Genomic DNA, 12,922 nt, shown 5'->3' with positions numbered 1-12,922 from the left:
GAGAGAAACGGAAGCTCTCGAAAAAGGCCTCCCTCTTCCTTTAACATCCTGTTTGAGGCACTTGAGATAGAAGAGAGATATGTGATTGATTTTGCTTCCTGGGGGCTACTTTTGCTCTGTGCTGACAATTATGAGCGAATAAGCCAGTCGAAGCAGCAGTCGGCTTGGCTTTTATTAGGCGGGTAATGATAAGACTGCACAGCACACTTTGTGCTTTAACTTTCGCCATTAGGCATAACGATGCACATTGCTATTCAAGTAATGTTTTCAGTACTTTTGCTTTAATCAGCTTAGAAAATGCCTTTCTTTTGTGTTGGCTGCCAGAAAAGGTGTCGTTTTCTTTCATGTATGTCAAGTTCTTGAATGCGTCACGGGAGGAGTCCTCTCATCTTTGTTTGACTAATAAGAGGGTGCAATTAGGATTTGATTCTAAAAATATTGAATAGTTTTTTAATTAACTTGTCAAGAGATTCAGTAGATCAGACCAATTTCATCTTTCCAGCCTCACACTGTTTCAATTACATGAATTTGTACAGAGGAGAGATGGCCAGAAGGCTTGATTATTGCATGTCAAGGCACTGGTCTCTTCTTTCTTTATGTTCTTCATATTGATTGCTTTTGCTTGCTTGCTTTAGTTTTGATTGACTAATTGACTGGTTTGCCTGTGACAGAGGATTAATATAAATTAATAGGAAATATTCTGGAAATGAAAACAATCATGAAAAAAGACAATATAAAAATTATATTATTATTATAATTATAATAAGCACGATAAGGTGTATCACAGCTTGTTCATACCCTATATGACCAAAACTATATCGAGACCCCTGTGCGAATACATACTGTATGTGTACTTTTGGTTTGTGGCTGGTTGTGCTATTATTTTAGACAACATTGTGTGTCCAACTTAGTGGAAACGGTTTCCTACTTAAACATGACGATGCAAAAAGGCAGGTCCATAAAGAATGGTTGTCCCAGTTTGGAGTTGAATAACTTGACTGATGTACAAAGAACTGTGACTTCAACCTCATCCAACACCTTTGGGATGAACTGGAACACCAACTGTGAGCCAGGCCTTATTACCCAACATCAGAATTGGACCTCACTAATGACTTTTGAACATAATGGGAGCAAATTTCTGCATCCAGGTTCCAAAATCTTGGAGAAAGCCTACAACCAGAAGAGAAGAGTGCAGGCTGTTTATAGCAGCTGCTTAATGCCAATGGATTGAGAATGACATGTTTAATTATCACATTTGGGTGTAATGTGTGGGTGTCCACATACTTCTTGCAAAGTATTGTAGATTACTTCAAGCACACCTTCCATTGTGTCAGGAAATCTAAATATTTTCAGTTTAAAAGTCCATAAATCTCCAGGAAGTCCCTTTATTTTTTTTAAAAGTCCCTGAGTTTTCATTTTTATTAAAACAATGTTATCGGTAGAAATAGAGCTTGAGTTTCCTTAGAATCACTGGCTGAGAGTTGTTTTTAGAGTGTTTTCAACTGTTTCTATGGCTCATTTAATTTTCAGTGTTGATTGCTATTTTAAAAGCGGCAAAGAAGTTTGAAGACACTCTGATTTACAGCAGTGGTTTGGAGGAATAGTTGCAGAGAGAAGGCAAGGCTGTACATAATTACACTAGGGAGCTAACAGTACTGCTGCAGTTCTGTCTTAGTGACAGCTTTGCTCTGCTGAATCTGTCAGAGGTGAAACGCCTTGTCCACAGGTAGCGTGTGATGGAAAGCAAGAGCCCTTTCGGATCATTTCCCATGACTGCTTTTTACATTAGGGGGTTTTGATATTTAAATCAGTGATTTTCTGAACTCAGACTTGCTTCCAACTGCCAAGCACACAATAGGATTGGGATACAGAGGAAGGATGCCCCAAATGTAATCCAGCAAACATTTTCAGATTAGCATAAAGTTTACCACAATACACCCTCATCAAAGAAAAAAGGGTTATTTTTTTCTGAAAGGAAAGCCGGCGGTATGTAATGTGCATTCCTTCTCTTCAGCGAGCAAAGAGGATAAGAGGCATAAAGGGATCATAGTCAAGAAAGATCTACAGACGAGAATCAAACTCCGGCCCTCATGGGGGAATTATTTGTATGTCTGAGAGTCAGATACCCTACGGCTGGAGTGCACTTCTAATATCTATGTCACAAACTGATCAAAGACAACTTTCTCTGTCTTTCCTAACCTGCTTTCTCTTCCTTTTCAAACCCCGATTTGCGCACTGTTTGTGCTCATATTCTTTGCATGTGTAACCTTCACTCATCGGGCACTTTATGACAACAAAAAACTGGTACGCCACAGGAATGTCAGGCAACCTGTCTCAATAACATGAAGTTATTTTTGAAAACACATTATTCTGCTGTAAATAATAAATAGAAACATTGTAGACTGTGGATTCACTTGGTAAGCAAGAGTTTGTAGCTGTGACATTAAAATAAATCTCCAAACCTTTTAATGCTGATAAATCCTAGAAGGATAGGATGTCCTAAATAGTTTGTTAGAAACAAGTTTTGGACATCTGTTATAAGCAGTGTTGTATTGTGTAATGCAAAGTGTGTATTTAAACATAATAATTCAAAATCTGTTGATTTTTTTTTATGTAAAACACCTCTTGACCTCGCCTAAATCATGTTTACCTGAATCCTCTCGGGCCTGCGTACATGCCTTACATCATGCTGATGATGCTTTCTATTTTTTATTTAGCAGGCTGTCTGAACACCCAGAAGGGTGTCCCAGACCTAATAAACCAGCTCAGCCTATAAGCCCTGTTTATTAACCACTCTCTCTCTGCCTCTCTCTCTCCTCCTTCTTCTGTGTGTCTGCCTTCTCTGCTGCAGGTCTCAGTCCTACTGGCTGAGTCATTTGCAGTCTCTCCTGTATTGCTCAGAGAACAACCAGCTTGGTGCATTCTCTGAGGAGCTCCACAGCTGCAGCTGCCTATACGAACACAGTCCCTGTCAGCTGCCACCTCCCTGCTCTGTTGGAGAGGGCTCGGCCTGCGCAGCATGTGCACCAGAAAACCACACCCGCTGTGGGAGCTGCAACCCCGGCTACGCCCTGACACAGGGGGCCTGCAGGTCCATGGTGGCTGACTCCACAGAGAACTACTTGGGATTCGAGACGGACCTCCAGGATTTGGAGCTGGGCTACTTACTGCAGAGAGCTGACCGCAGGCTTGAGGTATTTATCCTTTAGCCTTTTGTTTAATCATGTCAGCCTGACCGAGAGCTGAGCTGTCTTTCACAGCAGTATCTTGGGGAGGACATACTCACTTAGGGGACCCACTGAGCATTACAAAGTCTTGCTCTAGAAGAAGTTTTCCCATGTTTTTCCTTGTATTTTTTTTATTTTCTTTTAGATATGCTGTGCATCTTAGACATCTTATGGTTTATTGATTACAAATAGGTGAGCTTGAAGGGTCATTCTCAACCTTGGAATATGCAGCTTTATACTTTTTGTTGCCTTTCTTAATGGATCATGTTGGTCAAAACAACTCCATCTAGAAGGCCATATGGTTGGAGTATGGCATTTAGAGTCCCATATCCCAAGTTGGAAAATCCTTCTTTCAACTTTAATGTGTTCGCTATAAAGAAGATATGTTGTATTTTATTACTGCTGAGAGACAAACAGACCAACAAACAAACAGACAAACAAACTGCGCTGAAAACTTCCTTGGTGTTAGTAACAACAAGAAAGTTAGACCATGTGTTGAGATTTCTACATAAAATAGATCAATTGGAGCAACCCCTTCTTCAATTAATTAATAAAAGAAAAAAGGAAAGCATGTTCCGAGATAGTACCCAAGTCTTGTCAATAAAATGTTCTTGTCCTCAAGAAGTCAGTCAGTCAGTTGCAATCATGCTTTTATGTTGATACAATTAAAACATGTCACTGCATGTATGTACTCACTGTGTTTATGAGTGCCGTACATCTATACTGTTTTCTTGTCTGTGTGTCTGATAGGTCCATGCAATCTTCATCAGCAATGACATGCGACTTAACAGCTGGTTTGACCCATCGTGGAGAAAGAGAATGCTGCTGACGCTGAAAAGCAACAAGTACAAGTCCAACATGGTCCACATGCTACTGGGAGTATCCCTCCAGATCTGCCTTACAAAGAACAGCACCCTGGAGCCTGTCCTTACACTCTACATCAACCCCTTTGGAGGGAGCCACTCAGAGAGCTGGTACATCCCTGTCAATGAGAACAATTTTCCAGAATGGCAGGCTACCAAGCTGGACCTGCCTTTTGAGTGCTATAACTGGACTCTGACGCTGGGCAACAAGTGGAAGACATTCTTTGAAACCATTCATATCTACCTTCGGAGCAGGATAAAGAGTCAATATGGAGTGAATGACAGCATATATTACGAACCTTTAGAAGTGACTGATCCTGCTCGGAACCTGGGCTATATGAAGATCAACAGCATCCAGGTCTTTGGCTACAGCATGCACTTTGACCCTGAGGCGATCCGTGACTTGATTCTGCAGCTAGACTACCCATACACCCAAGGGTCCCAGGACACTGCCATGCTTCAGCTCTTGGAAATACGGGACCGGGTGAACCGTCTGTCCCCTCCTGGTCAACAGAGGTTGGACCTGTTTGCGTGTCTTCTGCGGCACCGACTCAAACTGACTCCCAGCGAGGTGGTTCGTATTCATGCCTCCTTACAGGCCTTCAGCTCACGGCTGCCCAATTCGATGGATTACGAGACCACCAAGTTGTGCAGTTAACAGATGCTAGGGATATCTGGACTGTACACGGCCTCAAGGAAAACTCCTGGACATAAGAATGGTGCCCATTGTGGTGCAGATGCTTACAGTTGTGTCTCTATGGATTACCACACTGTATGGTAAACCGGGACAGAACCAGCTGTGGAAAGCTGATGATTGTACTCATCTGGTTGTTTTGGTTTCTGTTTTGTGGCTACTACCTTCAGTGCTATCATTGAGTCTGAGGTGGATCACCGAGCAAACGCACATCTGTTTTAAAAGAACAAACTCTTTCAAAAAATAATACTTTCACACAAAATAATTCTACAGTACAGATTCAAATATCGCTACATAAAAGTTGAACTATCCTGTTTCAATATGACTCTGCTCATTTATACTGTACGTACCAATGCCAAATGAATGGACATTTTATGGTGAAAATGGTACAGTCTGTTTGTTTGTAACTTTTATATGTTTCTTTGCTTCAGTGACCGTGCACTTTCCATAAAGATGAAAATACAGTGGTGTCAGTCAAGATTTTGTAGATAAATTGATATTAAAACATCATGTTATAACAGATTCCAGCTGTTGGAATATTTTTCATGAAACATTTAACTAACTTTCTTCTTATTCTAAAATATCATTTTTACAAATTAGAGTCGGGGTGAATTAATTTGATAATAATGTGATTGTAACATCCACACAGTCTGTTCCAAGCACAAACATTCCAAAATGCAAAGCATGTCGGATTACACCATTCACATGAGCAGGTCAAACAAACGGTAAAAGGTATTACGCGTAGTTTTTTCAAACATAAAGCCATAAACTCATTCATCTGGAATGAGTAAAAATAAGACCATGAAGTATACAATGCATAGCCTGCATTTGACTCTATTGGTATTGTTTAATCTACTAAAATGTAAGAATATATTTTCTGTGGACCCTATTTAGCTCCATTACAAGGGAATCTATTCTATCTTGAACAAGCAGCCAGTTAAAAACAAGTTAAAAACGGTAATCCAATGAGGCAAACTAGTGTAAAATTGAAACTATGCAGTTTGAACAGTAAAAGGAACTTGTGTACAGTATTACTTATTTGCAGTTGTATTCACTAATGCTGTAAAGCCATCAAGTTCATTCCATGCCAAATCTAATGCAGTTGTGTACAACACAAAATGCATCTAGTAAAAGGCCGAGGTCAGCTGCAGTGCGTGACTTGAGTTTGTTGAGGTCATTTTTGAACTTACAGGACCTGCGGTAAGTTTCAGGATGTTAGTATTTAAAAGTATTTAGTTTGTAACAAATAGTGCTTTCATGCGAATATTTATCTCTCTCCATCTCTTCAATGTATTTTGCAAGTAACATATCAACATATCAACACAGAAAGGTTTTAAGCCACTGCAGCTGACTACACCAGCTGTGTTGTGACTCTTCCCTAACACTACGCACCTGCGACCTGAAGCCTTTTTCAACACTTTCAACTTTCTTTTTTTTATCACTTATAAAAACAGATATGCTGGTGTATTGGGACGTGAGTTCTATCAAGCATGTCTTGAGTGCACAGCAGTACTGGGGTTGAACAGATCCAGTGTAGACACTGACAGAGGACAGCAGCTGCTTCTATTGTGCTGCTGATGAGCTGCTTCTATTGCATGGCCAGTTTCGACAAGGTGATGGGACCAAATACCAATTAAGCTCAGGCAGCACACAGCACTTTCTGTCAAACCCAAGTGCATAGCAGCTCAACAAACTATTGTTAAACTGTGCATGCAAGACAGTTTGTGAATGCTTGTATCAGTATGTAGAGGCACTCTTTGAAGAAGACAAGAACTTTACTTATTTTACCACCAGAGGCTATTTTGTACCAATGGTGTGTTTTTCCTTTCTTCTATTTAAGCACAAACACTCCAACACCCTTAGGCAATTGTTTTAGTTGCCTTACCTCAAAATGACACTGACTATAGGTCACTATACTACCAGAATACCAGTTTATTCGCCGCATCAATCTTTGCTTTTGCGTAAACCATAGCTTTACCACACTGTAGTGGCCATGCATCGATATGTTAGGAATAACCAATGGCTGAGGTGACAGTAGCCTATATAGACAGTTTGACATCATCTTTAGCTTCAAATGTCCCTAGTGCAAAAACATGTCATCAGCTACTCTTGTAAAATTCTAAAATAATTGCGGTATAATGTATAATGGTGAGACACCACACTGCACTGGGTGCACTACAGCCAGGTAGCTGTGAAATACAAAGATGGATGTGTTTCAAAGGTCACCACTGTTAGCAAAACTAGCAAGCTAACTAGTTAGCTCAATGCCAGAATGTCAACCAAACTAGCTTAAAATCAGTCCAACGGCCAATAAAACCAGCCTATTGCAGAACTCACAATATACCCTCGCCAAACCATATACACTGCTTTTAAATTCCGACAGCATTGCTACTTTATCATTGCCAAATGTATTTCTTCTATCTAAAATGGCCTTGTGTGATTACATACAGTATATTATCGTGAACGAAATATAGCTCTGGGAAAGTGTAGACTAATTCGCTGACACACAAATGCTTTCTCTTCCCTTTTCCCTCTTCCTCTCTGCCTGGACAACATGAATGCACTGTTACTACTTCATATGCATTTGTAAGTAGTTTATTTGTTTGCTTTGCTAGCAGAGTTGGGATTGAGTAAGGCGGGCGCCAGCGGGCGAAAACCATTAGGCGTGTGTGTGTGTGTGTGTGTGTGTGTGTGTGTGTGTGTGTGTGTGTGCGTGTGCGTGGGCGTGGGCATGGGACTTGTTAAAGAGATACACACACATAGATTTTTGGTTCAGTCACTGATCAAAGGCTGTTGTGCCTCTACACAGTCGGTCAAAGATTACGTCTTCATTATTAATGTTGGGTAAAAGATGCCACCTCTGGCGTCACTGCAGACCGAAAGGAAGTCAAGCACCTGTTAAGGTCATTACCTCAATCCGTCTGTTCCTCCCATCAACTCCAACTCATGTCAAAAGCTACGTTGGACGAAGGCTGTACATGGATGAGTACAGTTTGATGAGTTGTATAAGGGCAATAATTATCAGCAAATGTAAGCATGTCTTTTCCTGGATACAGCCGTGTCAAATTCGTGGTGGAAATGAGTGCTTCACCAAATAATGAAAAGAGCAGGTCAGAAAGAATGAGCAATCGGGTTTGTGAGTCTGTGGTAACTTAATTTCAACTTTTCCATTTTTAGTTTCCTTTGGATACATAATTTGTTATACAAATACATTTGCCTTGCTTTTCCTTCCCTGCAAGAGAAAAATACTAAAATATTTTACTCATCTTCACCAAAGAAGTGTTTAGACATATGCAAAGTGTAAGTAATTAGGAATATGGATGGTGTTTTTCATAGAAAAGAGGAAATGGAGGGCTAAAAAATTAATCTGCCCTGCCTACAGTATGTGTTCCTTCTCTTGCAAAATAAAAAGATCTCAAGGTAACATACCCATAATTAGGATTTTTAGGATTTAGGATTTAATTTATTGTAAGAATTACGAGACTAAAAATCCAGTAGACCTCATTAATGCATTACCGTGAGCTTTTAAATAGAAAAAAGTATTTTTCTAACAGTGTCTCAATGGAGACTTCCTTATGACATTATGAGTATGTGTCAAGAGGCGAGCTTTGATAAGAGAAGCTCTGATCTTTTGTAGTCCGTCAATCAAAGGTATCAGAGGCAAGAAAAGCCCATCCGATTCAACCTGTTTGATTAAATTCTCGATTTGTAATTTCTGCTACTTTGGTTTTACATTCTGCTTTGAGTGAGCCTTAATTGATTTTTATTTTTTTAAACAGCCTAATATTTATACTAATGATGACCTTGGACATCTTAATTCAACTTTTTTTTCATTCAATAGTAGAAACCTGACAGGCCAGGCAAGTTACTTTGGAGAATGATGTAGAACATTTCATACAACCGACTAAAAGAAAAGAAGAGAAGAAAAAAGATTTGGGCTGAAGCATTCTGTCTTATTTTTGCAACTGATATCTAGCTGAGTTAGGCAGCTCTTACATGTGTCACTTGTTTCCTGCATAAATTCCTGCTCAATTACAGATGCTCACACTTGTTCTGACAAATCGAGGAGATCATTATTCCCTGAGTGGATATTATAACTAGGCCTGTTTTGTGATTTGAGTCAGAAAAGCAACAAACATATTTGTATATGTTACCCCAGACCTGACTAACACGCAGTCAATAAAAAAATCTACCTGTCAAGATCTATATGGTATTTCTGCGGCGAGCTTGAATGTCATTGTCAGTATGGAGGTGCATTGTACTGTAGAAAAGTGTACAGCTTCCATACAGACAAAACTTTTCCTCCCCGGGGACCCAACAGTGGAACAAATCAGAGAACAGGAGGAGGAGGCAAAAGGTAACTGTCGCCTGCCAATAAATCAATACGCTGCTTTATTACTCCAGAGAACAAAAGGCTCTGCTGCACTGAGATCGATTGCACCACCGAGGAGCCTCCGATGATAAAAAAAATAAGATTCTCTTGGCATTTGGCTGCTCCGTCCCCACGACCAGATCAGCATCAATTATTACTGATGTGATGGTTTCCGCCTGATGTGTTTTTGTATAAGCACAAATCAATCCTGAGTTTATTAGCCGCTATGATGCATTGTAAAATGACATTATTCAGGGTGCCAGATGAATGCCATTCATTAGGAAAGAGGCTGCATCGACTATGGATGTGCAGAGAATAAGAGAGAGAGACGGTTTGAAAGAAAAGTTTTTGTTGGTTGGGGTGAACTTAAGTTTAATTGCTTACTATGATTTTCAGTATTAATTATTAATTACACAGAGAAACAAAACAAAAAGCATGCTCATTGAACTATCAAGATAGATGGATAGATACGTTAACAAAGTGTACTTCTGTGTTACAAAAGTTGCACATCATAATACATTTTAACGAGGATTCTTTTGTTCCAATATGACTGCTTATTCAAACATAGTCCATACAGAAGGGGGATATAACTTAATTATGCCTATTCACAAGGCCGCTTATTAAAAACCAAGTAAGCAAAAGTAATCATTATGGAAATTGGCTTCTTCAAAATGGTCATTATATAAGTGTATGTGTTGTATATCTGATGCCTTGACAAGTAAGCAGCATTTCAAGCTTGCAAAACCTTTTTTTGGACTATTATTAAAAATCAACCAATCTCTCGTAAAGTAAACAGAAGATGTGTTTCCAGAATATTGTGTCCTTGTAAGTCAAATCCCACAGAGTGGAGGAAATAGCACGGTTCAAATCAACAGCGTGGAGGATGAGAGACTGCTTTGGACACCGCTTCTACTTTCATTATGGAAACATTTTTCAAGCATCACACACAACACCATAATATACACCGGTAAGACAGCACAACGAAACACAATCGTACCATGCTTGAATTAAAATGCTGCTCACAAGTCATCCAAAGCACATCGAGTGCTCATTTTAGAGCATTATCATTAATCTCAGATTACTACAGCATATGCTACATACAGCGCGGCATGCACGGATAACTGGGTTTAGTACCGCTGGGAAGCTGCATGGCAATATAACACAATGCTGTATTCATGGTGTCTGATACTGTACCGGCTTTATCATAAGGTGTAATATTGCATAGCTCGAGGATCAACCCAGCACCCATCTTATTAGACTTGATGAAATCTGCTGGATCGCGTCGTAAGAGGAACATCATTACGTTTGCATTGACTTCCCACATGTCAGTGAATACAGAAAAAAACAAAAAAGGGGTGCAGAGGGAGAGATAAAGGAGGAGTTTTGTTATTTTCATAACAATAAATTATAGATTGCATTCAATACTATGAATTCTGAATAAACTCAAGCAGCTTGTCTGTGTTTGTTATCACCCCTGTGCATCTATGCAATTGATAGTCTATAATCAGACTTTAATATTAATAAGCAGACCCTTCTGGTCCGCAAACACGCATTTAGAGATGAGATTAAAGACACGACAAGACACACAAGAATGCGGTCGGGCTTAATGGGATAATTGGATGTGACTGTGTGGTGTCATTCCACCTGGTGAGTGACTGTTTGTGAGAGGCTAGCGGCTAGACGGCAACAAAAAACAACCTAATCAGCCCGTCCCACTGAGAGCCATTTTATGCTGCAACATCAATTACAAAAGAATTGCTTTAGGGATCCTCTGGCCAGGCTTTCCAATGCATCACTTATTAGACAAGCCTTTGCTGTGACATGTACTCATCAGAGGACTGAGACACCGTCGCTAGACAAGGTCATTTATGAATTATTTGGATTTGTGTCACATTTTTACAAATACGCTATTTTACAGTCAATGTCTGAGTCTGTCCGTGTGTTAGAGGAGAGGGGTGTGAAATCAGCACCATTGCTCTGGATAACTGAGGCCATGGAGTTCTGCCATGCTTGAATAAAATATTTATGCTCATCAATCATTAGACTTTATAATGCTAATTCTGTCCGAAGGCCGTCATTTAAAATGCGGTCATTACGAAATATTTCATTAAGGTAATGAAGGTAGGAAAACCAACATACACCTTGTATATGAAGTACATTTCTTTTTATGTTACCTGTTCATCAATGGAATAGTGGACTGTGTATCACATCACCCAAATGTTCTAATCCATGTGCATCCTGTATGGAAACTAGGGTTGGGCCGGTGTAATTTTACCCCAAAAAAACACACAAACCTTCTTGTAAACAAACACACTGTGCACCATGCGCATTTTCCCAACTCCCACCACTACTGAAATTTGATTCTCCATCATGTTGCCGGTCGCCTCGGCACAGCAGTACGTTGGGAACGATCTCTCAGACTCTCGGAGCTCCATTTAATCTGTTTATAAACAAACACAACATTATGTTCATCACCTCATCTTGCTTATGACAAATGCAATACAAGTTGGATTTAGTGCCGTGACGCTGTTGTTAGCGCTGTGACGCCGTCGGCTCAGGTTGCTGATGTACGCTTCTTTTTAAACGTGTCATAATAACAAATGCCTGTTCAGACGATTTGCATTAAATCAAACCGGTTCAAGCTCGGACCGGACCGTCAAAACCGGAAATAGACCCCACTCTAATGCAAGCATTGCAATCGTTGTTATTATGTATTATAATTAGATTGTTGTATTACCAATGTAATGTATTTGATGAGTGTATGTATAACGATGTAATATCTAAACCATGATGTCCACATTGGAAATAGGTGTTGCGTTATGCTTTCATGTGCTCACCTCTGGGTTTGACTTGATCTCTGTTGCTCTTATACCCAAAATAAAAATCCATCTCCAAATGCATGCATAACGTCTGAGATAAACATAACAGGGGAACCACTCATAAAAAACATTACTGCATAGCACTATTAGTAGTGAACACCTCCACAGGGTACCTTTAAAGTATCTCGTTTCTGTACAAATATGAGCAATAAAAACCTTAGCTCCAAAGCCTTCCTATGTTCAGATCTTAAATGTTGAAAGCTACAGTATCAAGAATGTGTAATATGATTCATATGGAGATGCTATTTTGCTAATGACTCATCAAGGTTAATGCCACACACACATTCATCATATCTTTATGATTCAAGATATCAGTTTTTATATCTCCCTCGGCTCCTCTGCTGCTCATTTGAGTTTAATTGAAAAAGCCTGGAAATCAATAACATATTACAAGATCAAATAAGATGAATATATAATTGTATCGAGTTTCTCTGGTCTATTATCACAAATCTTATTTTCATGTAATGACATCATCCACTATGTATGTTGATTTGACTGTATTATTCCCCTCAGTCATACACAGTCACATCCTACACAAAGACACAAACATCACATATCTGAGGATGCTTTTTGTTTTCTTGCGAGAAATTATTTCAATGCCATTATTGCTACAAATCACGTAATATAAAACAACATATATTACACATTGAAATGCAGCACATCTTCTGTGTATGGCTGCGAATGAGCAGAGATACTTCGTATGTAAATAAAAGATAGAAGAGAGCTAACCCAATCACTTCAGAGACAAACAGGTCTTAACATCCTTCAGAATGATGATTCAAGAATAGGCAAGTTCATAAAAAAGCAATACTTGTGTGTGTGTGTGTTTGTTCAAAAAAGCTCCACATTCAGTGACACACGCACTCCAAATCAAAACCCGAGCCGCC

General features: G+C 39.5%; 1 protein-coding gene across 2 annotated transcripts in view; it reads left to right on the top strand.

The window, feature by feature from the left end:
- Nucleotides 1–5,306, top strand: part of LOC115007619 (BMP/retinoic acid-inducible neural-specific protein 3-like) — a 48,109-nt gene extending 42,803 nt beyond the window's left edge. For both annotated transcript variants that reach the window (XM_029430565.1, XM_029430563.1), the window contains exons 8-9: nucleotides 2,852–3,194; nucleotides 3,978–5,306. In XM_029430565.1, the coding sequence (XP_029286425.1) occupies nucleotides 2,852–3,194; nucleotides 3,978–4,748 (1,114 nt within the window). In that variant the 3' untranslated portion in view covers nucleotides 4,749–5,306. The remainder of the gene's footprint in view (nucleotides 1–2,851; nucleotides 3,195–3,977) is intronic.
- The last annotated feature ends 7,616 nt before the right edge of the window (nucleotides 5,307–12,922 follow it).

The sequence above is a fragment of the Cottoperca gobio genome, chromosome 4, assembly GCF_900634415.1.
Source record: "Cottoperca gobio chromosome 4, fCotGob3.1, whole genome shotgun sequence".
Taxonomy (NCBI): Eukaryota; Metazoa; Chordata; class Actinopteri; order Perciformes; family Bovichtidae; genus Cottoperca; species Cottoperca gobio.
Note: the sequence above shows the minus strand (reverse complement) of the source record. Positions and strands in the feature narration are given on the sequence as shown.